The 24,153-nt window shown below is 34.4% G+C and overlaps 1 protein-coding gene across 1 annotated transcript in view; it reads left to right on the top strand.

Moving 5' to 3' along the window:
- The window catches only part of KPNA3 (karyopherin subunit alpha 3), a 39,500-nt gene that overhangs the window by 5,830 nt on the left and 9,517 nt on the right, over nt 1-24,153 (top strand). Inside the window, exons 2-10 of the mRNA XM_011370318.2 lie at nt 5,956-6,045; nt 6,206-6,235; nt 6,321-6,373; nt 6,560-6,655; nt 10,305-10,390; nt 12,406-12,492; nt 12,859-13,028; nt 14,166-14,210; nt 24,008-24,139. Of these exons, the coding sequence (XP_011368620.1) occupies nt 5,956-6,045; nt 6,206-6,235; nt 6,321-6,373; nt 6,560-6,655; nt 10,305-10,390; nt 12,406-12,492; nt 12,859-13,028; nt 14,166-14,210; nt 24,008-24,139 (789 nt within the window). The remainder of the gene's footprint in view (nt 1-5,955; nt 6,046-6,205; nt 6,236-6,320; nt 6,374-6,559; nt 6,656-10,304; nt 10,391-12,405; nt 12,493-12,858; nt 13,029-14,165; nt 14,211-24,007; nt 24,140-24,153) is intronic.

Here is a 24,153-nt window from a genome sequence, read left to right as displayed (position 1 = left end):
TTTTGTACTATACATAATTATATGTGCTATACTTTTATGTAACTGGCGGTACAGTATGTTTACATCAGCATCACCACAAACACATGAGTACTACATTGCATTACGACACCTACAATGTCACTAGGTGATAGGAAGTTTTCACCTCCATTGCAGTCTTATGGGACCATTTTCGTATGTATGGTCCATTGTTGACCAAAACGGTATTCAGCACATGACTGTACTATAGTTTTGAAAAATGTTACCATTGGGGGAACCTGGGGAAAGTGTACATGGAATCTCTGCATTATTTCTTACATCTGTATGCAAATTTATAATTATCTCAATAAAAAATTCAATTTTAAAAAACCTAAATTAGTAAATTAGAATCCATAAAAACGGCCATTTGATAAGATCATTTAAATGATCCTGCAGGATAATTTGTGTTAGGCTGGCAGATTTTTACATTATTGGTGAACCAGTAGTGGGGTTGTTGTTTTTTTTAATTTTAAAATCAAAGTATAACACACTGAGCAGAGTGCCCAAAATGTAAATATAACATATAAAACTTGTGGGTGAGTATCCATGTAACCACCCCAGCACTATTGTCGTTTCAAAAATGTTACCATTGAGAGGAAAGGGCTATGTCGTGAGCATTTTTTCCTTCCAATTTGGAAGCATTTAAGGTGCAACCAGGGTTTGAGTACTTCAAGAAAAGAAAAAACGACAAGCAGTAGAACATATTTAAGAAACAGTCTCTAGCCATGACTTGCGTTGAAATCCTGAGTGATATTTCCTAGGTATATAATTTAATTTAACCAGGTTTTCTATGTCTCCATTTTCTCATGTGTAAAATAAGGATTTTAGTATTACAGGAACTAAAACTAGATAGGGCTTTAAGACATTGAGGGTATTGCTAGATAAAAACAAATTTACTTATTTCACATTTGAAGTGGGCCTAATAAATATTTCTCTGTCCTTTTCATAACATGTATAAGAAGTGACTGGTTTAGATTTGCAAACTGCTTTTTAAGATGGAAATAGAAATTTGAGAATGAAAAAGAACATTAGGTAGAAATAACAGAATTTATTAACTCAAAAAATACTAGGTTGAGTCATGAGAAATTACCCATATTAACCTTTTTGACCTATAGAGTGGCAATTCCGTGTGGTTCAGAAAACACAAGATCTAAAAGGATTAGATACATATGTAGATAATATAATAGGTTTTTAAAGTAACTGAAGAAATGGATCTAATCTGTGTGTGGAGTTAAGGTGAATGTTGGAACTAGGCTAGTTACCGTATCCTCTGAACTTCCCTCCACTTCACAAAAGAACAGATATCTTTTATAGATGCTGAATTTATTGTAATATGGTCTCTAGGAGGGTGAAAATCTCTAAGTTGTCAAGTAAAGGGACAGAATTAAGTTACAGGTTTTCATGAAGCCTCCTCGAATGAGTAATCAAATCACCAGAAACCTACGCAGGGATTATCTTTCCTTGACTTGTACATATTTTTTGTTAAAATATATACATGAAGTGTGATTTTCATGCCCTAGGATATTTTGGCCTATAGGATGTTTTTCCTTCAGATGGGGGAGTTGTTACTTAATTTTGGATTAAAAACAATTTACTAAGAAGCTGTAATAACTCTAAACTTGTATATGCCTACTAACATATGCCCGAGTATATAAAAAGCAAAAATTACAGATACACATAAAACAAAATTACAAGGAGAAATTTGTCAAAGACTTTGTCATTGTCAGTAATAAATAAATACTAATTAATAAAAGTTAAATAACAATTTGTGAGTGTTGTCTAATAAACACATATTTTAAAAAACCATTCATATTTGAAAATTGGTTTTGCGATAGTATAAAGCTATAGTTTCCAAACTGAGGTAGCTTTTGCTCCCTAGTGAACTCAAAGAGACACCTTAGGATATTTGAAATTTTTGAGAGAAACGTGGTGAATCTTTCAGATATCACAGAACTATTAGATCTTGAGGTAGTTCACAATTTTTAGACATTATATCACACTGCATTCCTTTCAATCACATATTTTTGTCTAAGAGTGAAATAAAAATTTTTTCTTTCAATTTTTGGGGGGTTTCCCACCAAAAAATGATTGTTAAGTTGTTTGAACCTAACCACTTGATAAGAAACTGTTAGATATTTCCTTTGGCTTACATTGTGGACTGAGAAAGTTTGGGAAACTTTGAGGTAAAGCAAATGTCAGCTAATTTTAGTGTTGTATAGACTGTGTTCTCTGATCACAATACAATTAAATTAGAAATCAATGAATAAGATAGCTCCAAAACCATAATTGTAAAGAAATAAAGCACTTCTAAATAATTTGGGCATCAAAGAAATCCTCGTGGAAATTAGGAATACCTAGAAATGAACAATAGGAAAAATATTACATGTTAGAATCTATGGAATACAATTAAAGCAGTACTTCACAAGAGAAATTTATAGCAAGTAGAGAGAACAAATAATAATAGGAATTTAAAAGGCATATTTATATGTAGCATAAGTTTTAAAATATTAGTATATCACTAATTTTTGCTGCATAATAAACCATTCCAAAACAAAGTGGCTTAAAATAATAGCCATTTTATTCTGCTAATAATTCTGTAAGTTGGCAAAGTGATTCTTCTGGTCTAGACCAGTTCAGCTGACCCCTTGGACTCCCTCAATCATCTCTGGTCAGCTGACAGGTTAGTTGGTGACTAGGTGATCTAAGATGGTCTCACTCAAGTTTTTGGGTGTTGACTGGGACCTAGGTTGTTCACCACATAGCCTCATCCTCCATCAGGCCACCCCAGTTTTGTTCACATGGTGATTTTAGAATTGCAAGAGAGGAGAGGACATGTTCGGATGTGTACGCACTTTTAAAGTCCATTTGCTTAATGTCCCATTGCCAAAGCAAGTTACACAGCCATGCCTAGAATTGGAACAGGACCAGACTACCCAGACACATGGATATAGGAAGGGGAATTATAGCCATTTTTGCAAACAACTTACAATTTGAATATGAACAATTTATGCCAATAAATTTTAAAACTTACGTGAAATGGACAATTTCCTAGTGGAAAAATAATTTACCTAGTTGCCTTAAGAAATGAAAAACCCAAGTAGATCTAAAAATAATTAAAGATATTGATTGTATCAGTAGCTAAAAATTAACCTCTCTTGCCCTCCTGAAAAAGAAAAAGTAACCTTTACCGATGAAATTCCAACAAACATTCAAGGAACAGATAATTTAACCTTATTAAATGATTTCCAAGAAGGTAAAAAGGGAACATTTCCCATTTCATTTTACGAGACTAGCAAAATTATGGCTCCAACAGCCAGACCAAGACAGCATGAGAAAAGATGCTTATAATAAGCCAGTTTCGTTTATGGATATAGGTGAAAAAAATTCTAAATAAAATGAACATATTTTTTTACATTTCAAGAAAGGTATACCCCAGGACTTGAAGGACTATATGGTTATCATTGCAAAGTTCTAAGTTTAACATTAGAAAATCAATTAGCACATTTACAGATGAAAGGGGGAAATTATACGTCCATTTCAAAAGATACAAAAGGAGCACAATTTAATAAAACTAAGCACCTATTTGTGGCTTAAAAAGATAAAAGAAAAATGTCTAAAAATTAGGAATAGAAAGAAGCTTCCTTAGCAGAAAAAGCCAGCAAAGATCTCATATAATGATAAAATGCTATCCCCAGATTGGGCTTCTGTGTATATAGGAGGCTATAGTTGTATCTATGCTTTATATCGCTTTTGTGCCTGAAATACCTGGGGGGAGTAGGAGGAGTGAGGGAAGACTCTTAAAAGGCCTTTGGAGGCTTGATTATTCGGGCTCTGGAAAAGTTATAGGAAAACAAAGAGTGAAAATAGAATGGGATTAGGGTTAGAAGAAGTTTTGTTTTGTTTATCTGTCGATAGACAAACTGTTGAAACTTTTAAAATGGGAAAAATTCCAAGAGATATTAAAAATTACCATATAATAGATTTTAAAATTAACTGTATTACAAATCACAAAGTACAGTGCATAATTTTTTTTTTAATTTTGAAAGTTTCAAACTTGCAGTTTGAAATTTAAAAGTTGCAAGAACAGTACAGGAAAAAACACTGTATACCCTCATTCAGCCTCCAGCTTCCTTGATTGTGAGCATTTTCCATGTTTGCCTTATTCTTTCAGTATAATTTATATATATATGTATGTATGTATGTATGTGTATATCTATACATTTATATATGTATACACATACGCATTTTTTTTCTTGAATCATTTAAGTTGCAGGCATGATGCCTATTACCCTTAATACATCAGTTAATATTTTAGAAAAATTTATACTTGCCTGTGTATCCACAGTGCATTTGTCAAATTAACATAGATAAAATTTTACTATGTAATCCATAGACTCAACTCCTATTTTGCTAGTTATTCCCAGTAATGTTCTTTATAAATCTAAGACCCAGTCCAGGATTAGACATTGCAGTTCTCATATTTCTTTAGTCTCCTTCATACCAACAGTTCCTCAGTCTTTATCTTTCATGATTTTGTTTTCGAAGAGTGCAAACTAGTTTTTTGCAGATTTGGGTTTGTCTCACTTTTCTCAAGTGGTGGTGGTGGTGGTTATTATTTTGTTCAGGAATACCACAGAAGTGATACTGTTCTCTCAGTGCATCAGACTGGAAGGCACACAGTGTTGATTTGTCCTTTACCCATGATCATAACCTGTGTCACGGGATTGCAATGCTGTCTGCCAGGTTTTCCCACAGTAAATTAATAAATATTTTGTGAGAAGACACTTGAGACTATTAAATATTAATCCATGGAATTTAATATTTGTGAGAGCTGTTAAAAATAATGCAGAATTATTTTTAGTAATTATTTGAGTAATTACTAAAGAATTATGTTGGTGATCTAATGATGGGCATATGTATATGCATGTTTGTTTAAACGTACTAACTTATACTAGCACAAAAGTAGATGTCTGCATGTCATACATGCAGATAAGCCAGTAAGCTTCAGATAAATGTATTCTAGTTTTACCTTTCTTTAGATCTGTATTTTAACATCAATATTAATGCCTTTTAAATAACTTTCTATTATAATCAAATACTTCTGTAAATATTCTGTTGAAGACTAGATAATGTACTCTTTGAAGTTTTAAGTTGAAAAGCATCTTAGAAATCACTTACTTGATCTTTATCTGATTTATTTTGGCTGAATTCTGCAGTAAAACTAAAAACTGAGAAAAAATTGGTAATTTACCCAAAGTTACATATTATGTGAAATGGCTCAGGTTGCCATTACAGACAATCGAAATTCCATAGAATGTAGAAGTATATTTGCTAGTAGAGAATTCTTGTTTATAAAAGCCAGATAGCAAGAGTTTAAATCTGAGATAATGGCAAGTAGGTGGCATTTATGGTAGTGAAGTCCCACTCCCCACAGTCCCAATAAGCATACAAACTGTAACATGGTGCACTGAACTCTTTCCCATTATTAAGAAGCTGACTTTATAATAAATTGCTTCAGGCAACCATTAACAATAAGTAGATGAAAGCTAGCTTACTAGTTGAAATATATTTCCTAGACTTTTATAATAACAATGCATGCCCAAATTTAAATCTTCACTAAAAATTGGGAAGCATAGTATTGGTAATAGCAATTAATGCTTAATAAATAGTGTGTGTGTGTGTGTGTGTGTGTGTGTGAGAGAGAGAGACAGACAGACAGACAGACAGACAGACAGTTGGACTGTGACCTGTTAATTTTGTTACCAAACCCAGAATGTGACCTGTCATTGGTTTGTAATAAGCACATTTAATTCATATTATTCTTTTGTAGAGATTCAGTGTTTGTTTCACAATTACCTGATAAAGTTGAAATAAGTTTAATGAATTTTTTATTAACAATATGCTTCAAGACTTCTTAACTATTTATTGGTTGCCTTTTAGAACAAAAGAGATGAACACTTACTCAAAAAAAGGAATGTTCCCCAAGAAGAAAGTTTAGAAGATTCAGATGTTGATGCTGATTTCAAAGCAGTAAGTTACCTTATTCTTAAACCAAAAAACTTCATTTTTAATCTAAGATCAATTGTACAATGATAATTAAGGTATATTAACTTGCAACTTTAGTAGATAAACTAATAAATGTAATTTTGTTAACAAACTTTTTGCTGAACTATCTTTTTTTCTTTTTAAGCAAAATGTAACACTAGAAGCTATATTGCAGGTATGTTATTTAATATTCTCATTTTGAAATATTTTGAAATTGATATTTTTAAAAGTTTTTTTGAAATTTACATTCGGTGTTGCAGAATGCCACAAGTGATAACCCAGTGGTCCAGTTGAGTGCTGTCCAGGCTGCAAGGTAAATACTAATTTGTCCAGAGAAATATGTCACACCTAGGGTGTCGTATCTGATAGTCTAGAAATAGTGCATTGTTATTTCTGTTTGTAGTTTGAAAATTATAACAGCTTCTTATATATATGTGTGTGTGTGTGTGTGTGTGTGTGTGTGTATATATATATATATATTTTTTTTTTTTTTTTTTAGAAAGCTATTATCCAGTGACAGAAACCCACCAATTGACGACTTAATAAAATCTGGGATTTTACCAATTCTAGTCAAATGTCTAGAAAGGGATGATAAGTAAGTATAGATTTGATTCCCTGTTCACTTTTTTTTCAATTAACTGAAAATTTAGAATTGTTATTTAACTAATGGGTTCAATTTGGTTTTGCATTTATTATGTTTTTTATTTGCTATGCATTTTTACGTAAAGTTCTCATTCTGTGATCCTATTCAACAGACCTAAAGTGCTTCTCTTTTTAGTTTAAGTGTGTATATATTTTCTAGGAAAATTTTAGTTTCTGTTTATTGTCTGTTCTAACTGATCTCAAATACTTAGAGTGTTTATTCATTAGTGGGTTTTTTTTAGTAATACTTTAAAACAACCCAAATAGTGTTTGAGTCACTCTTTGCTTATGAGTCTATATATAGATTAACCTCATGACTGAGTCAACATGAATGGTTTCCAGAACTGAGTGGCTCTTTCTTACCATGAGAATATTCCAGCCGAACCACTAATCTGTGAAATCTTTAACCGAACTTCACCCATGATTAGTTTTCTAATGTCATGCTTTTTATTGTGGCAAATTAAAAATAAGAGGGCAAGTTATGCTTTTACAGAATAGAAAGGAAAAAATACCACTTGGTATCTTTTGAGGTACCAGCCCCATTTCTTTTAGTGATTAGGGATATCCTGATAGGCAGTATCTTAAACCTCATTATTTGAATTCACTGGAGAGAATGTAAGTTAGAACGCCAAAAAATTTTAGAGCAAATGTTGTTTTTGCATTTGAGAGCATTTAGACTAAAATTTGGGATATTTTGCTAAATGTTGTCTAAGGAATTTTCAGTTGAGTAGATAAAAATTATGGTATATAAATCTTGCCACTAAGGGTTTTCCTTTGTGTGCCACCACCACCCCTCTAAAAATTCTTAACACTTTTTAAATACTATCATGTATATTTTATATAACAAGATTTATTTAAGTAAAAGTAAGTTTTATTTCAGCTGTTTAAAAACTTCTATCTCTACCTTTAGGGCCCCCTTTTTGTTCTTGATCCGCTTCATCATTTTTTCCTTTACTTTCCAGTTTTTGGCATACACTCACTTGTGTGGGTGTGTCCGTGAAAAAGCTTATATAGAGAAAAGAATGGTAAAAAATATACAGACCTGTGTAACTACTGTTCAAAACAGAAACAGAAAAATTTCAGGGGTTTTTGACTTTAGACTTTGGAGCCAGGTAGACCCTGGTTTAAATCCGGAGTTTGCTGTTGACCAAAACCCAAGTGGCTTTTGAGCCTCAGATACCCTCATCTATAAAAATTGGGTGGCGGGATCAGTCCCCAGCACTGTGGAGGAAGTGGGGCTACTGGGCAGAGTTAGGGTGGGGTCTCTGTCCTGACCAGCTCCACCTCGTCAAAGGTTTCTGTTAAGATCACACTGATGTCAGACCCATGGCTGCCATACTGAGTACTTGGTGGTTTTGAAAGCAGTCTTAAAATATGCAGCAGAATAATTTAGTTTCTGCCCCAATAAGTCCATTTTACTGATGATGGAATAGGAATAAGTCTTGCACAGACTGCTGGAAATATTTTTCTTTTCTTTTCTTTTTTTAATTAAGTTTATTGGGGTAACATTGGTTAATACAATCATATAATTTTCAGGTGTACATCATCATTTGACATCTGTATATTCTATTGTGTGTTCACCACCCAAAGTCCAGTTTCTTTCAGCTACCATATATTTGATCTCCTTTACCCACTTCACCCTGTAAATGTTTTTCTAAAGCATGTTTCAGAACTGCAAATTATTGCTAGAAATTATATTGGAAGTTGTTAATATCTGCTATTCAGAAGATAGGATTACCTTTCAGAATAAATATCGGTATTGTTGTAAAACTGAAATCAGTCATCTCATGTACTACGAAAACACCGATGGCTAATGAAATATGAAAGGTGACCCTCAGCCCTTTCTTGTCGTTCTCACTCCTCATGTGAAGAGGGGGTGCTTATGCATCGAGGGTACCACCTCCACAGAGGAGCTTTGTCTTTCATTGCCACCTCACAGCACACATCTGGTTCACTGGGGGTAAATGGGTTATGCAGCTATGTTTTATTACTGGAGGATGTTTCTGATAATTCTTTCTGAGAACATTTGGAAAATTAAAATTTATTGCATTTTAAAAAATAAAAATTAAGTGGTTGTGAGGACTGGAAATAATATATACAAAACACTATCAAGCTTATAAATGTTCATTTATTGGTTATGGGGTTTTTTTGCACTTATTTATTTTTTCTATATCATCTTTTTCTTTTCAAATGATGTCCTAGAAGACTTTACTTGGCTTTGTAATTTTATTTTTTACATCTTTTCGTTTTCTCTTTTAAGGCCTTCATTTCTAGTATTTTGCCAAACCACCTAGTCTAGCTTAATAAGCCTTTCTCCTTCTAGTCTGGGACAGCATATACTGTCTCATCAACTTTGACCTTATTCTTTTACTTCTTCTTTACTTCTGATATCCTTTTAGTCCCTGCTTTTTGCCAAAATTCATCATGTAGTTTTCGTCTACTGCTCCGTTTTCTCATCTGTTCCATGTCTTTAACCTCACTGTTTGCTGTATCTCTGATGACATTTATTCTCCTTGAACCTTTTTTTTCTTGGATTTCTCTGACCTTTTGATGCTGACAACCTCACTCTCTTTCCTCAATATTTATAGTGTTTTTCTGAGTCCCTAACCTTTGGCTCTGCTTAGTTTTTATTCACTACCACCTCCTTCCAGTCTGGTATTCTGTTTAAAGGAATTTATATTCTTTCAGCTATAATTCCCTTTTGACAAGTCTTTCCTACATCAGCTTTTGACCTTTTTGTAATCCATTCTGCATACCATGGCCTCCAACATTATTTTCTTCACTTTCTTTTAAGTAGTATTCTATATTTAGTATGTCTGTAGAATAAATTTCAAGTTCTGAAGCTTGGGGTTTGAGTCATCCTCCCCACAATTCCCACTCTACCAACACACACTTTTAGATAACTTACCGTTCCAATTTCATCCCCTAATATATTTTTGCATACCTTCCTGGCTTCAGCTCTCTTGATCTATTTCTAATCATCCATACACATCATGATCATCTACCCATGACACTTTTATTTGTATTTCCAGCCTTTCTGTCTTTATCCATCTTTGATAAGCTAGTTCAGTCTTTACTTTCTTTGTAGGGTCTTCTATCACTATCACTATTTCAAATGATAATGATCTCATCCTTTCAGCAAAATTGTGCAGTCTATATTATAATATCTCCAGTATGTAAAACAGTTAATATGGTGGAGTCAGATGGGGTTCCAGCTTTAAGATTAGACTAGAGTCTATAGCAGTGAGTGATTCAAGTGAGAAGATGAGGGCCCCAATTAGCACAGTGATATTAGGAGTGATGCTATAAATATAAGAAACATTTAGGAGGTAAAATTGGTATGATTTATTGATTAGATGTTTGTGAGAGAGGAAGGAGTCAAGGAAAATAATGACTGGCTGGCTGGCTACATATTGCAGCTGCCAGTGGACATAAAGAAGTAAGTTTCTGTTGACTGACTTTGGGAGCCAGTGAGACATTCAGATGGGAATACCCAACGGGCAGTTGGATATAAATAAGGTGAAATTCAAGGATAAGGTAAAGGATAACTATATAGATTTAAGTGGGAGTAAAGTGCCTAAAGATTTTTTTATTTTTTACAGTCCTTCATTACAATTTGAAGCTGCTTGGGCGTTAACTAATATAGCATCAGGAACTTCTGCACAGACTCAAGCTGTTGTACAGTCTAGTAAGTAAATTAGCTTCCTAACTCGCTGGACTTTTCTTTTTAAATAAAGGCAAGGAAGTAGAGTTTCAGTGTAAAGACCGAATTTTATGTTGTAAAAATTTTAACTGGTGAATTTTATAAGTTACTTTTGATGGTTGATATCTTTCCCATAGGTATCATTAATCTATCATTAAATAATTTTAATCATGATTACAAAAAAGTAGAGTTTTATCATTTTGGATAGAGACCATCACCTGATAACAGGTTTTAAAATTTCTGTTTCTGATACTTCCAAAGTGCTGAGCAGCTTATGCTTTTTAGATTATAATATACATGTTTTTAAAATTATTGCTGCCTCAAGATAGAATAACTACTGTTAGTGTGTTGACCAAACCGACAAAAGCTCTTTGAAAAAAAACTAAATGTCACCAAGTACTGTTAAAAAGTAGGACACTAAACTGACTTTAAGTCGTACTCTAATTTTAAGTAGTATACGATATAGCAATAAGCTATGTTGAATCACATAGTGAGAATACTATTTTCTGTCATTTTTCTTTTTAGATATTTTAGTAATGTCAAGGCGACAGCTTCCAGTTAGATGTTAGTTGTATCAGAAAGGGAACAGATTTTAGACTAGGGCTTTCAATAGAGACTAGTAGGTATAATTTAATAACAATTTTTGTTTTCATTTTTAAGTTTTTGGTTAGCTTTATTTGTGGTGATACTGGCCTTTTATTTACAGAGGTGAAAATTAACTAAATTATAGATGTGAGTCAATTGAAACCCTCATACATTTCTGGCAGAAATATAAAATGCATCCTCTTTGGAAAAACAGTTTATCAAAAAGTTAATCATAGAGTTACAATATGACCCAGCAGTTCCACTACTAGATAGAACCAAGAGATATGAAAATCTGTCCACACAAAGACTTGTACACAAATGTTTGCAGGAGCATTACTTATGATAGCCCACAAATGGAAATAACCCCAATATCCATTAGATGATAAGCAGATAAACAGAATGTAGTACATAATTGAATGCTATTCAGCAGTAAAAATGAATGAAATGTGGATACATGCTGTGACATGGCTGAACCACAAAAACCTTATGCTAAGTGAAAGAAGCCAAATACACACACACACAAGAAACACTTATTATACAATTTTATCTATATGAAATGTCCAGAATAGGAACATCTATAGAAACAAAAAGCAGATGAAATGGTTGCCTTGGGCTGGGGAAGTCTGCAGTAAGGCTGTTCTGGGTAGGAGATATCTTTTAGGAGTGATGGAAATGTAAAATTAGATTATGGTAATGGCTATCCAGCTCTGTATAAATAGTAAAAACCATTAAATTGTACACTTAGATAAATTATAGTGTATGTAAATTATATCTCAATAAAGCTGTTAAAAGGATGAGTCAATTTTAATTTAAATGTTAAGTAAATAATACAGGTAGCTCGGAGATACAGCAAAAATCCTAGAGGTAGTATACACCTGAATGAAATTTAAGAAAAAGTGATCTGGCTTATACTTAGTTTTCTATCTGGAATGAATATAATACCAGTGTTTTAGAATTTGGGTTAACATGTAAGTTATATAAAAAATAAGGATTCTAATGATAACTTATTTTAAAATATAAGGTAGGTCTGATATATAGGAATAATCAGTTCTTTAGTTAATCGCATATCAGCAATTGGGGTCACGTTGACTAAAGTATTATATTCTAAGGTTATGTGTTTGGAGTAGGAATTCCTTTTTTTAATGCATTATAGGAAAAATTGCTGGATTTTTTAAGTTAATGGCATAATAGCAACTTATATATACTATTAATAGGTGTGTTACTCAAATATTACTAGGAGAAAATACTAAAATTACTTTTAGGGTAAAAGTATTTGCCCCATTTGTTCATTAAGTGAACTATAATTGGGCAACTACAGTGTGCCAGGTTCTGTGTATTTTATCAGCGTATTTAGGCTTCAGTCTATAAACTTTTCAACATTTCGCAATCTAAATATCAGCTTTTCTTTATTATAGATGCCGTACCTCTTTTTCTGAGACTTCTCCATTCGCCACATCAGAATGTTTGTGAACAAGCAGTATGGGCGTTAGGAAACATTATAGGTAAGTTGTATTTAGGTTTGAAAGACTCTTAATTAAGAATCTTAATTAACTTTTTTCCTACATTGGCATAGCCATTACATACTATGTTTCCTCTGATTTTAATGTGGGTTGATAATCTTCTTGTCTTATAAGTACTGACTTAAATGGTACCGCTTTGAAACAGATATGCAATTTGCTATCAGGATTGATAGATTAAATTTGTGTCCCCCCAAATCAAAGTTTGGAGAAAGAGCAACACTTGATAACCTTGACTAACAGTGAGGAAACATAGAACATCAGTGTCCCAACATGAGCCATTGCATACATTTCAGACTTTCTCATCCTGAATGTAATTTTTTTTTTTAAATACAATTTTCATTTCTGTAGGTGATGGTCCTCAATGTAGAGATTATGTCATATCACTGGGAGTTGTCAAACCTCTTCTGTCCTTCATCAATCCCTCCATCCCCATCACCTTCCTTCGGAACGTCACATGGGTCATTGTCAATCTCTGCAGGAATAAGGACCCCCCACCGCCTATGGAGACAGTTCAGGAGGTAAATGAAGAATTGCAAAGGCCAGATGGTATATTTTCCCTATGTTTATGCTTTACATTTTCATGCACATGAAATGAAGTTATCATGTACTGATTTCATTGCAGGTATGAGATGTTAAGTAATATGTCATTTAATTTTTGATTCTTGTGAAAAAAATATCTTATGGCACCTGAAAAAATGTCAGTCCACCCTAATTCTTATTTTTTTATTACTATTTTCATAAAAAGAAAATAGATCAGTTTTATTACTACACTGCATTGTCGGTTTAACACTAAAAAAGTAGATTGCTAGATAAAACTAGTGTACTTACACGCAAATGTTCTTGAGTGAATTTGCATTAAGCCCTTGAATCCTGACAGTTAGTATTCTTAAATGTGTGACATAGTGTAAAATCTACAATTAAAACAAAGTAAAAACTTCTTTTTACATCTAATTTATAAACAAATCTAAGTATTTTTAAGATTTTTAAAATCCTACATAACCTTTAATCACTTGACTGCATAGAAAAATATTGACTCTGAATTTTTAAAATTGATATTTTTTGCCTGGTTTTGCTTCCTTTTGCTGTTAAGGAAAATGTATTTAGTAAAGTGATTCTCCTACCCCATGTGCCCTCCCACCCAGATTTTAAAAAAAGATCTGTAAGGCTTGAATTCTATAAACAACCTTTATACTTTATACTGGTTATAATTTTCTTGACTGAATTTGAACTCACAAACTTTGATTCAACTCAAGTAACTTATTAAATAAAATCTTATTTTCACTTTAAACAGGTTGAGACAATGATGACAGTTTTAAGAAAAGCTTTTTAAAATAGCTATACTGTATATTTGCATCTCCATTCTTTCCACTTGACATTATATGTCATAATGAAGGTTGCTGAAAACAAATGTTTTTCCTTTAAAGTACATTAATCTCTGCTAGATGTATTTGGATATTTTAATCAGACATCTGAAATGTTTTGGTTTTTCAGATTGAATTGATCAGATTTTCATTTTCCTAATAGTCAAACAAATTTAATATTGTCTTTCTTGCCCTGCAAGTAGTATTTACTGCTTTTCGTATCACAGTTATTCATTTTTACAAAGATATATTCTTCAACTCTAGTGTTACTTATTGTTTATCTTCTTTCCTCAGATTTTGCCAGCCTTATGTGTCCTCATATACCATACGGACATAAATGTAAGTAAAGCAGAAGCTTAGATTTGGGATTTTGCTCTTGATGGAACTAAAAGTTTTTTATTCTTTAGACTTTTAATAAATGTCCGCATACTAACTTGTCTAACTTCCACAGTGCATAAGCAATTCTCAGAAATAGGATTAAGGTTAAATTAAGTTTATAACTCAGATCATCCAGACGGCAAAATGCTAACTTTAGAGAAAATATCACGTTTGTAGTTTATTTATTTATCTATATCATTGTTGGTAGTGTTTTTAAGTATTAATATTTATAAGGTGGTTAAACCTTTATAAAGCATCTTCATATTATTTTAAATCTCATTTGATTCTTAAAATAAGTAGGCTAGATATCATAGTCCCCATTTTACAAAATAAGAAACTGAGCCTCAGGAAAAGTTTAAGTAACTTATTCAGAGTTGCAGAGTTTGTGAGTCGGTATTCAGAACAGATCTTCTGATGACAGATCTTGAGTACTTTCAATGAAACCGCACTGCCTCTCAGACGACACTCTTTTGAGGTATAATATTGAAGAATATCAAGTATAGGTTTAAGTGCAAATGTATTTTTAGATGATTTGTTTATTACCTGACATTTCGTTGTTTTCTCTATATATTCTGGCAAGTATTTTTATTAGGCAATCTGACAGTTTTCCTAAATGTAGCAGGGCAAAGTGTTATTCTTCCATGCAGTAAAACAATGGTTAAATTTCATTGAATCTAGAATTGATTCTAGCATTGATCTGGCTTCTCTTGTTCCAACTGAGATCTCTTTCTGATTTGTTGTATGTTTGTGTTTTTATAATCTTATCTTTATTTACACACTCACGTAATACATACATGTGTATGTGTGTGTGTGTGTGTGTGCGCCAGAATTGTGTGATTTATCATTAGGATGAAGAAAATATGTCTTTGCTAACATTTCTCAAGAGGCAGTATAGTTCATATAAAAGTACTAAGCCATATTCCTCTAGTTTATTTTAGGACTTTAAGCTCTTAGGAAGGAATCTTTTAAAGGTAACTAAAGTAACTTTTTATTTGTAACATATTAGCCTGATATGTTATGAAATTAAATGAAACCTTTTTAGTTATATGCTATTCTATTTTTAAAATGTGTAGAAAAGTGACTTAGCAAAAACATACAAGATAATAAATATAAAAGGAAGGAGGAGGAAAAGTTATACAAAAAAAATGTATTTCTCACTAATTGAATGCCAATTTTAGTTCTGTGCTTTCTGACAGCCAAGATTAAAAGGGAAATAAGTAAAATATCTGCTATTTCCATCAAGACTTTTCCTCAAGACATTGTGGAATTGATTATAGGTAAATAAAAGTTTCTATCATCCGTCGATTGTTTGTTTGAAAGCCAGGAGTATTAAAGTAGCAAAGTACTGTAGTTATAGGCATATTTGTCAAGTTTAACAACCAATCACAGATTATTCCATGAAAACCAGAATTGTGCCATGAATTACATGCTTAGAGATAAAGACGTAGAGACCCTGCCCTTTGAGGCTTCAACATTAGTAGCAAATAAAAAAATGAAAGGAATGAACTTTGTCAGTGACTGTCTATGTGGAATCTATTTCTATAGTCTCCTTTTATCTTACTAGCACCTGTGGAATACTTTATTCTCCTATTTTACAAATAAGGATATTGAAACTCAGTAATGTAAAATAACCTAACTGCAGTCATACAATGATGAATAAGAGCTATAGCTGAGAACTGAAGCCAGGTCCAAGGCCTATGCTCTTTCATACCATGATCACATAAACACAATATGATGTGAAAACAAACAAGAACACAGTGTAAAATAGAAGAATGACCAAAATGCTAGATTATGGAAGCACATAGTCTGTCAACCAGAAAGCTTCACGGCAAAAGTCACATTTAAAGTAAATATTATCGGGAGAAAGGATGGTGGTAGAAGTGGTGATAGAGGTGACAAAGATGATTGTTACTAGTTAGTACTTACTGAGGGTTTAAAATATGCCAGGTACTGTTGGAAGTACTTTTCTCATGTTAACTCATTTATTCCTTACAAAAATCCTATGAGGTTGGTGTCATCATCTCCCTCTTACAAATGTTGCAGAAGAGGCAGACAGTTAAGTAATTTGTCTAAAGTCATGTAACTAGGGTAAGTAAGATTTTGTCAAGTTGAAACTTTCATTTTAGGAACATGAGGAAATATTCAGGACTCAAGAAAATACATGGGAGGTTACATGGGATGAATACAGGTAGTTAATAACCCAACACATTTGTTGAGGAGTTAAGTTGCAGGGTTTTAAATCTTCTGTAAAGGAGTTTGGATTTTATCTTATAATCAGTAAAGAGTCATTGAAGATTATTACAGAAGAATGATGTGCTCCCTTCTGTTATAGACAGATAACTTAAAAGCAGTATGGTTGGTTTGAAATAGGGAACATTTGAATGAGGGTAGGCCTATTTTGTGATCATAGTAGGCTTAAGGAAGTTGATGAAGGTATGAACTAGAAGCAGAAATGGTTAGGAGAGGAAAACTATCAGTGTCAAGAAATAAAGTGAGTAGACCTTTGAGAGGAAAGGATCAAAGAGAGGATAAGTAAAAATTACTTTGATTTCTAATTTGACAGTTTGATCGGATAATAATGCTATGAACCCTCAGAAGGGATAAAGAAAAAAGATGCGACTGGTAGAGGAAGATGATGAATTTATTGTAGGACAGGCACATCGATTCTGATTACCTTGTTCCTCCCTAGCAATGTTTCCAAGAGGGAAAAGGCAATACAGACTTAAGATTTTTCAGTATTTAAGGGATTCATAAAAATATGGACATTGAATAAGATTCAGAAAAAGGGCTAAAAATTGAATTCTAAGGAATTTTTGCGTTTGAGCAGCCGGAGCAAGGGAGGAGAAACCTGCAAAAGAGTTTTGAAAATTAAAAGATGGAAGCTTAAATTACGAAACAAAATGTAGGGAAAAAATAGGGCAGAGATTTAGCAAGTTCTAGATCATGCAGAGTGTTATACCACCTTAAGAGCCATGTATCCCTTTTATGTATCTGATAAGGAACCAGAGATTAATGGTTATTTTAATTTGTATTTTGTATTGATAACTCATACTACTAAATGGTATGTAAATTTTAGAGGAAACTGGAGTTGAGAAAACAGATCAGTGGCGATTTTGTGGTACGGATGAGAGAAAATTAGGACCAGTACTAGAGCTTAGACATTAGGAATAAAAAGACAAGGGAAGACTTGAGAAATGTTTGGATGACAAAACTTGCTGTTTTTATTATGGGTGGTGAGAGAAAAGAGGAATCAGAGATAATGCCCAGCTTTCTAACTTGGGTTTTAGGGTAGGACACAACAGAAAACAAGAATAGCAGCAGGGAGAAGTATAAAACAGCAGGAGTGACTTCGTGTATGAGAGTGACTAGTGAGGATGCTGGAGAAGCTGGGTTGGGGTGTGGAGGTAATTAAGTGGTTTATAGACTTTAATGTGCCTGTGTGACATTAGAATAAAAACTAAATATTGACCTTGAGGACTAGAGAAGAAATCTGGACTGATTCAGGTCAGGCTGTGTTCCTTTGCTTTGTAGTTACTGTGCTTCTTAAAGTTACTGATTCTGTAACATTTGGTTTTCATGCCCTTTTTAAACTTGTTCATCCATGGCTTGTCATGCCTAGACAATTTTGAGTGTTACCTAATATTTGGTACAAATCTAGCTATTTTACTGCTGGTACAAATGAAATTAATCAGTTGCAGCAGATTGGTTATGTGCTGAGACTTGATTGTTAGTGATGCTTGGTGATAAGTGTGTTGGGGTCCCCACGACCACCCTCAGGTTCAATGATTTGCTAGAAGGAATCACTGAAAAGCTGTAACACTTATGCTTACCGATTATTACAGCAAAAGGGTACATATTAAAATCAACAAAGGCAAAAGGCACATATGGTAGCGTTTAAGAGAAACCAGGTTCAGGCTTCCAGTTGTCCTCTCCCAGTAGAGTTATAAGGCCAGCACTTTATTCTGCCAGCAACCATGCATGACAGCACATATGAAATATTGCCAATGAGAAACTCCTGAACTTTGGTGCCCAGGGGTTTTATTGGGGTGTCAGTCACATAGGCATGAACAGCCTGCATGACTGAACTTAGCTACTCAATCTCCATCCCCTACCAAAGGGCGGAGTGATACAGTATGGCCCAAGGCCTCAGGCAAACAAAGAGAGGTATTCACCATGAAATCACACTGTTAGCATAAGCTCTCTGTCCGGATCCAAGATCTCAGGTATACAAAGTGTTATCAAGCAGAATAATCCAAGGGCTCAGGTTATCTCAAAGTAGCTGATGATGACCAGTGCTTTCTTTGGAATGTGCAGGATTTGAGTACCCCAAACTTACTGAGTTAACCTTTTACTGCATGTAAGAATTAAATGTAATACACACTTATAACTTGGTTCAACTCCGGTTGTCTCTAAAGCATGTGTGAAGTTAACATCCATAGACATTCTATAGACATCTCATCTTTCATAAACCTTTCAGCTTTTCTCCTTTGTTTTCCCTTTCTTATTCTAGAACATTCGCTTTAGTACAGAATTACTTTTTCCTTCAATAAAAACGTATTTGTATTCTTACCTTCTTTTATGAAACACACATCTTATTCTCTGTATGCAGTCATTTTCTATCAACATCACATCCCAATCAGGCTTTGTTTTGTCTAGGTCTTAATGAAGTGTTTTCTGTACTTCTAGTCTTTCAAAATAACACACTAAGGTCTCCAAACTTATTACCCTAGTTTCTCATCTGGTTGGCTAGCTCCAAAACTAGCAGAGCAGTGGACAACTGCATGTCCTTCTTAATTAAACCCACATTCTTAAACTAGTTTTTATTTACTAAAGATTAATCCAAGATCGCATGCACTTGAGAAGCAATTGTGTTAGTTTCTGTTATTTCTCCAATTCATCTAAGAGCTCATCTGTTTTAAGCTGATTGAATCGGGCCCTTTTACAATCTAAATTTGAATTTACAAATCAATTTTGACACTACTATCTAGCATTAGAAATACACCTTATCTATAACACGCATTCCAGAGACACACATAAACAGACAGCACAATACAAAATTCAAAAGAAAAATTATGGATCCAAATATATTTTCTGGCAGATGGACTAAGTTGAGGTTTTGCTCAGATGGCCAAAGTTTTTGCATGCTGTAAAAATTCCTTTAAAGCTGTTTTTAAAATCAAAAATGGATTCGGTTGTCTCTAAGAGGTTTTGAAATTCTCTTTAAAGTTTCTCGTTAAGATAGGCTTATCAAAAAACATAAGCAACACAAAATGGAAAGCAAGTATGCACAATAAAGTTGGAAAGCCCAGAAAGTAAAGAGATCGGCCCCAAAAGGCCTGAATTTTAAAAGGAGCAGATTTTCCTGGAGGTAGGGAGAAAGATGGCTCTGGAGGTGAAGCCTGAACATCAGATGACTTCCACCCATCTGGAGATAGAGAAGATGGGGCAGGGAAAGGAAGGGTGCCGACAGGAAGCAGGGTGTAGGCAGGGAGGGCTGGTAAGTGAGGATCCTCTGAGTTATCTTAGTAAACTTGGCTTTACATTTGCAAGTGCAAGGGGCAAAGGAAAAGTTTTCCAACGATTTTCCTTTTGTTCCAGTTTTGCAAGCACCAGTTTCCTTTTTTGATTTATCAAGGCATTTACCAAATTTAGAATTTTTTTTCCTAAGGGAGGCAATAGTAGTCTCTTGATTTTATTTAGAGCTCTCAGGGTACCACTTGCTGTTGTTGTTTTGGTTTTTGGTTTGTTTGTTTTAAAGAGGCTTCTCATTGTTTCTGGGAGGTACGATATTGTTCTAATTAAGCATACAAATAGACAAGTCTTGGGGTTTCAGAGGAACTCCATCTTGGCCAATAAAGCTTGAGACCATCTCGTACTATTTTTGTGCAGAGGCCTACCCAGTCAGAATTTTCTGGAGTGCAATTTTGTGCATGCAATTAGCCAAAGTCCCCCTGCCTCCACCAGGAGGAGGCTGATTAGCATGAGAATTTCAGGGCATGAGTTACCCATTTTGTACTCCTCATGGGTGGCATTCCTCTTCCCCAGTGCTGGGGAGTGTGAACATACTCACATGCACCCCTCTTATGAAAGCAACCTTTCAGGTGCCTGTTAGCCTGGGCATCCCTACAAACCTTGTGGACAAGGCCTAGTCCTAACCTGGAAGGTACCCTTTCTGGTGCCAAACCTGACTGAGGGATACCCCTCCTGGGCACCAAACCTGAGTCATATGGAGGGGCCCTCTTGGTCCAGATGTATGAACTAAGGTCACCGAATGAGGGTCCCCTGCCTAAACCACATAAAGTCTCCCAAGACCTCGACTGAAAGCATGGGAGATCTTGGATCTGAATTACCCAAGACCCTCAGCTACTACCAGGAAGACAACTCAAGCACAAGCGGCTCACGTTGGCACCAGATGTATCAGTTTCAAGATGGTGTCAGATCAGGCATCACTTTAAAACTTCATGTTGGGTGCCAGGTCATCCAGTGGCTGTTGGCACCAATTCAGTGCCAATAGGAACCCCCAATTTGGAGTGCAGTAAAGAAGGAAACTATTTAGTGCAGACAGCTCAGTTGTGATTAGCATGACTATGGAAAAGCTCCACAGTTTACATCTCGGCAATGAGAGCACAGTTGTGGAGCAGCAAACTATGAGACGGCCCTCTAGCTAGGCCTCTCTCCTGCTAGATAGCTCTGCTCCACTCTGGCAAAATGTCTTTGGTGCTTCAGCTCCAACTGAGGAAACACAGTGTTCTGTGGAAAGGGAAGGTGCACTCCCCAAGCCACAGGGGAGCTGACTTATATACAGAGAAGTCTCCACCCCTGATCCCTGATTGGTCTGTCCTCGTGCAAATGAGGACTCCAAATCCTCACAGCTTATTGGTCCAAAAAGCACTGTCCTGATTGGGCATAATGGACCTGTCTGATTGTTCAGTGAAGATGAGCTGCATGGTTCTGATTGGACAGGAAAGTCTCAGTCCTACTGGTTGAAATACAGTTCCAGGAACTCATAAAAGTGCTGTCTTATCACAGGAACACAACAGGGCAGGTAGATCAGTGCAGGTTTCTCCCTGAAGCTGGCTTGTATGAGAGGCTCCTGTTTGGAAACAGTTGCTCCGCTCTATTTTTAAATTCCAGCCCAGTTAGCCGCCAGGAGCCCTTCTTGGTAGGTATCTTCTTTCTCAGGGTCAACAGCAATATCCACAAAACAAGGTATGCCTATATTTATAAGATCTATATATATATATGTTTTTTTGTTTTTTTTTGTTTTTTTTAGTCTATTCGACTTCCTTCATACTGACAGTAATATGTGGAAAATCTTATTAGTATTTTTTTTCTTGCATGTTTTTACTTTCTGCTTTGTATGGTTTTGCACGATTATTTGGTAAATAGATGTTTATAACATATCTTCATTGTAAATTGTGAGATTTAGCTTTATAAAGTAGCCTTTTTTGTTATTTGTAATGATTTTTTGCCCAAATTCTACTTATCTCATAAGACAAGTCTCTGTTTTCTTCTTATTTATTTGGTATACCTTTGTTCATCCCTTTATTTTTAGCCTTTCTGAATTACTTTGTTTTAGGTGTGCCTCTTGTGTACAGTATAGAGTGGGTTTTATTTTAAGAGCCAGTTTGAAAATCTTTTTCTTCTTATAGGTGAATTAAGCCCATTCACATTGCTCGATGGGTTTGGTTTTAACTGTCATATTATTTTGTATATAATTTCTGTGTGTTTTATTTTCTACTTAGTGTGCTTTCTTTTCTCTTTTTAAAATTTGTTTTTGTATTTAGGAAGATATAGTTTTGTTTAAATGTTACCTTTATACTTATACCTTTTATAATGCCCTTTTCTGTTTTTACTATCTGGTTTGACAGTTTTAAACGATATTTCTTGACTTATGTGTCTTACCTGTACAAGTTAATGAGTTTATTCTGTTTTTTCTCTGGCCACATCCTACTATTTTTGAATTTGTAGGTTTGTGTCTTTTGCCAAATTGGAGAGATTCTCTGCCTTTTTTTCTTCAAATATTTTTTTCAGCTCCACCTCTCCTTCTGGGACTCTGATGACAGACATGTTAGACCTTTTGTTTCTGTCCTATAAGTCCCTGAAGCTCCATTCATTTCTTTACAATCTTTTTGTTTTTTTCTCTCATCTAGATTGGATGATTTGTATTGATCTGTCTGAGCTTATTGACTTTTTTCTTCCCTCCATTCTATTGAGTCCTTCCAGTGAGTTTTAAATTTTGGTTACTGAATTTTTCAGTTTAAAATGTTCCCTTTGGTTAAAATCTTTGTCAGATATTTCCAATATCTGTCATCTCAGTGTTGGTATCTGTTGACTGTCTTTTCCCTTTTGAGTTAAGATGATCCTGGTTCTTGGTATGATGAGTTATTTTCAGTTGTAGCCTGTACGTTTTGGCTGTTCTGAGACCATGATTTCTATTATAATCTTGTTACCTGTTACTGCCAGGCTGGGTAGTAGGCAGGCTTTGCCCTTATACACATCTGTAGATCTTGGGTGGCATGGTAGATGGGCTTAGTTCTCAGGCATACCTTCCGTCCTCAAATTTTTGAAGTTGCAATATTTCTATTTTTCCATAACAAATAACATTCATAAATTATTCTTCCACTGTTATCCCCAGATTTATATTAGTCTTTGATCTCCAATGAAATATTTCCTCAGTCATCTCTTAGTTGAATAAAGTTCATCCACTAGGAAGGGTGTCAGTACATTTTTCTGTAATGGACACAAAATATTGTAGGTTTTCCGGGCCACATGGTCTCTGTCCCACTAATGTGGAATAGTTTTACTAGGACGTTTTACCTTTGAGCCCTTCACTGCTTCTCCTCTTCTCTGAAATTTCACACAGGCTTGGGACAGGAGATCCAGACAAAAGCTTAGAATTTAATTTTTTCTCTTGTTACAGGTGATTTGAAATTTATAGTGTTCTCTAACTCCTAGTAATGCTGAAGGTGTGGGCTGTATGTGACTTTATTTGCTCTTATTCATCTGTATACTCTTTTGAAGGATATGTGGAGATTTGAATGCAGGTAACTGCTTTTATTTTAGCGCAACAGAATGTCTTTAATTTAGATAACTAATATCTCCGGATTTCACATGAGGTGAGACCTGTGCTTAACATTCCCATGAAGACACCAAGGAAAGCTAAATATAAGCTCTTTGACTTTGACTGAATCTATAAACTGAGACTGAGTTTTTTTATTATTTGCAAAATTAGATGAGTATAGAGCATGGTTTATACTCTGTGCTCTTTAAGTGGGGACATTTTTTAAGAGTTTTGGAAATTTTTTTCCCAAACGAAGTTAAAATGTCAAGTCTTTTATCTCTTTAGTGATCTGAAAAATCTGTTATCTTGCTAAATATGTTTGAAAACCCCTAATATACAGAGATCATCTTTTTGATCTAGACTTGATGCATCATAGTATATTGGTCTCGTTCCGTATATAAAGTTTCCTTGTGATTTCTAGGTACTCAGTTTGTGGGGTCAGGGAGAATTGCTTTTCTGCCCATTTTAAATTCATCTATCTGATATATTAATGCAGAAGTTGGGGTAGAAGTTGCCCTAGACTTCTGAGGTAGGCATTGAGAGTTGCCCTACTACTTAATAGATTTATCAGGTAAGCAACCAAGCTAAAACATTCAATTTAATTATTTTTTATGTCACTCTCTCGGAGGCGTGTTAGGTATTTTAAGCATTCAAACAAATACGTTAACTGGTAATTCTTTTTTACTTCCTATAGATTCTTGTGGATACTGTTTGGGCTCTATCATACCTGACAGATGGAGGTAATGAGCAGATACAGATGGTTATTGATTCAGGGGTTGTGCCATTTCTCGTGCCCCTTCTGAGCCACCAGGAAGTGAAAGTTCAAGTAAGTATTTAAAA

This window comes from Pteropus vampyrus, unplaced genomic scaffold (genome assembly GCF_000151845.1).
Source record: "Pteropus vampyrus isolate Shadow unplaced genomic scaffold, Pvam_2.0 Scaffold167, whole genome shotgun sequence".
NCBI classification, from domain to species: domain Eukaryota; kingdom Metazoa; phylum Chordata; class Mammalia; order Chiroptera; family Pteropodidae; genus Pteropus; species Pteropus vampyrus.
Note: the sequence above shows the minus strand (reverse complement) of the source record. Positions and strands in the feature narration are given on the sequence as shown.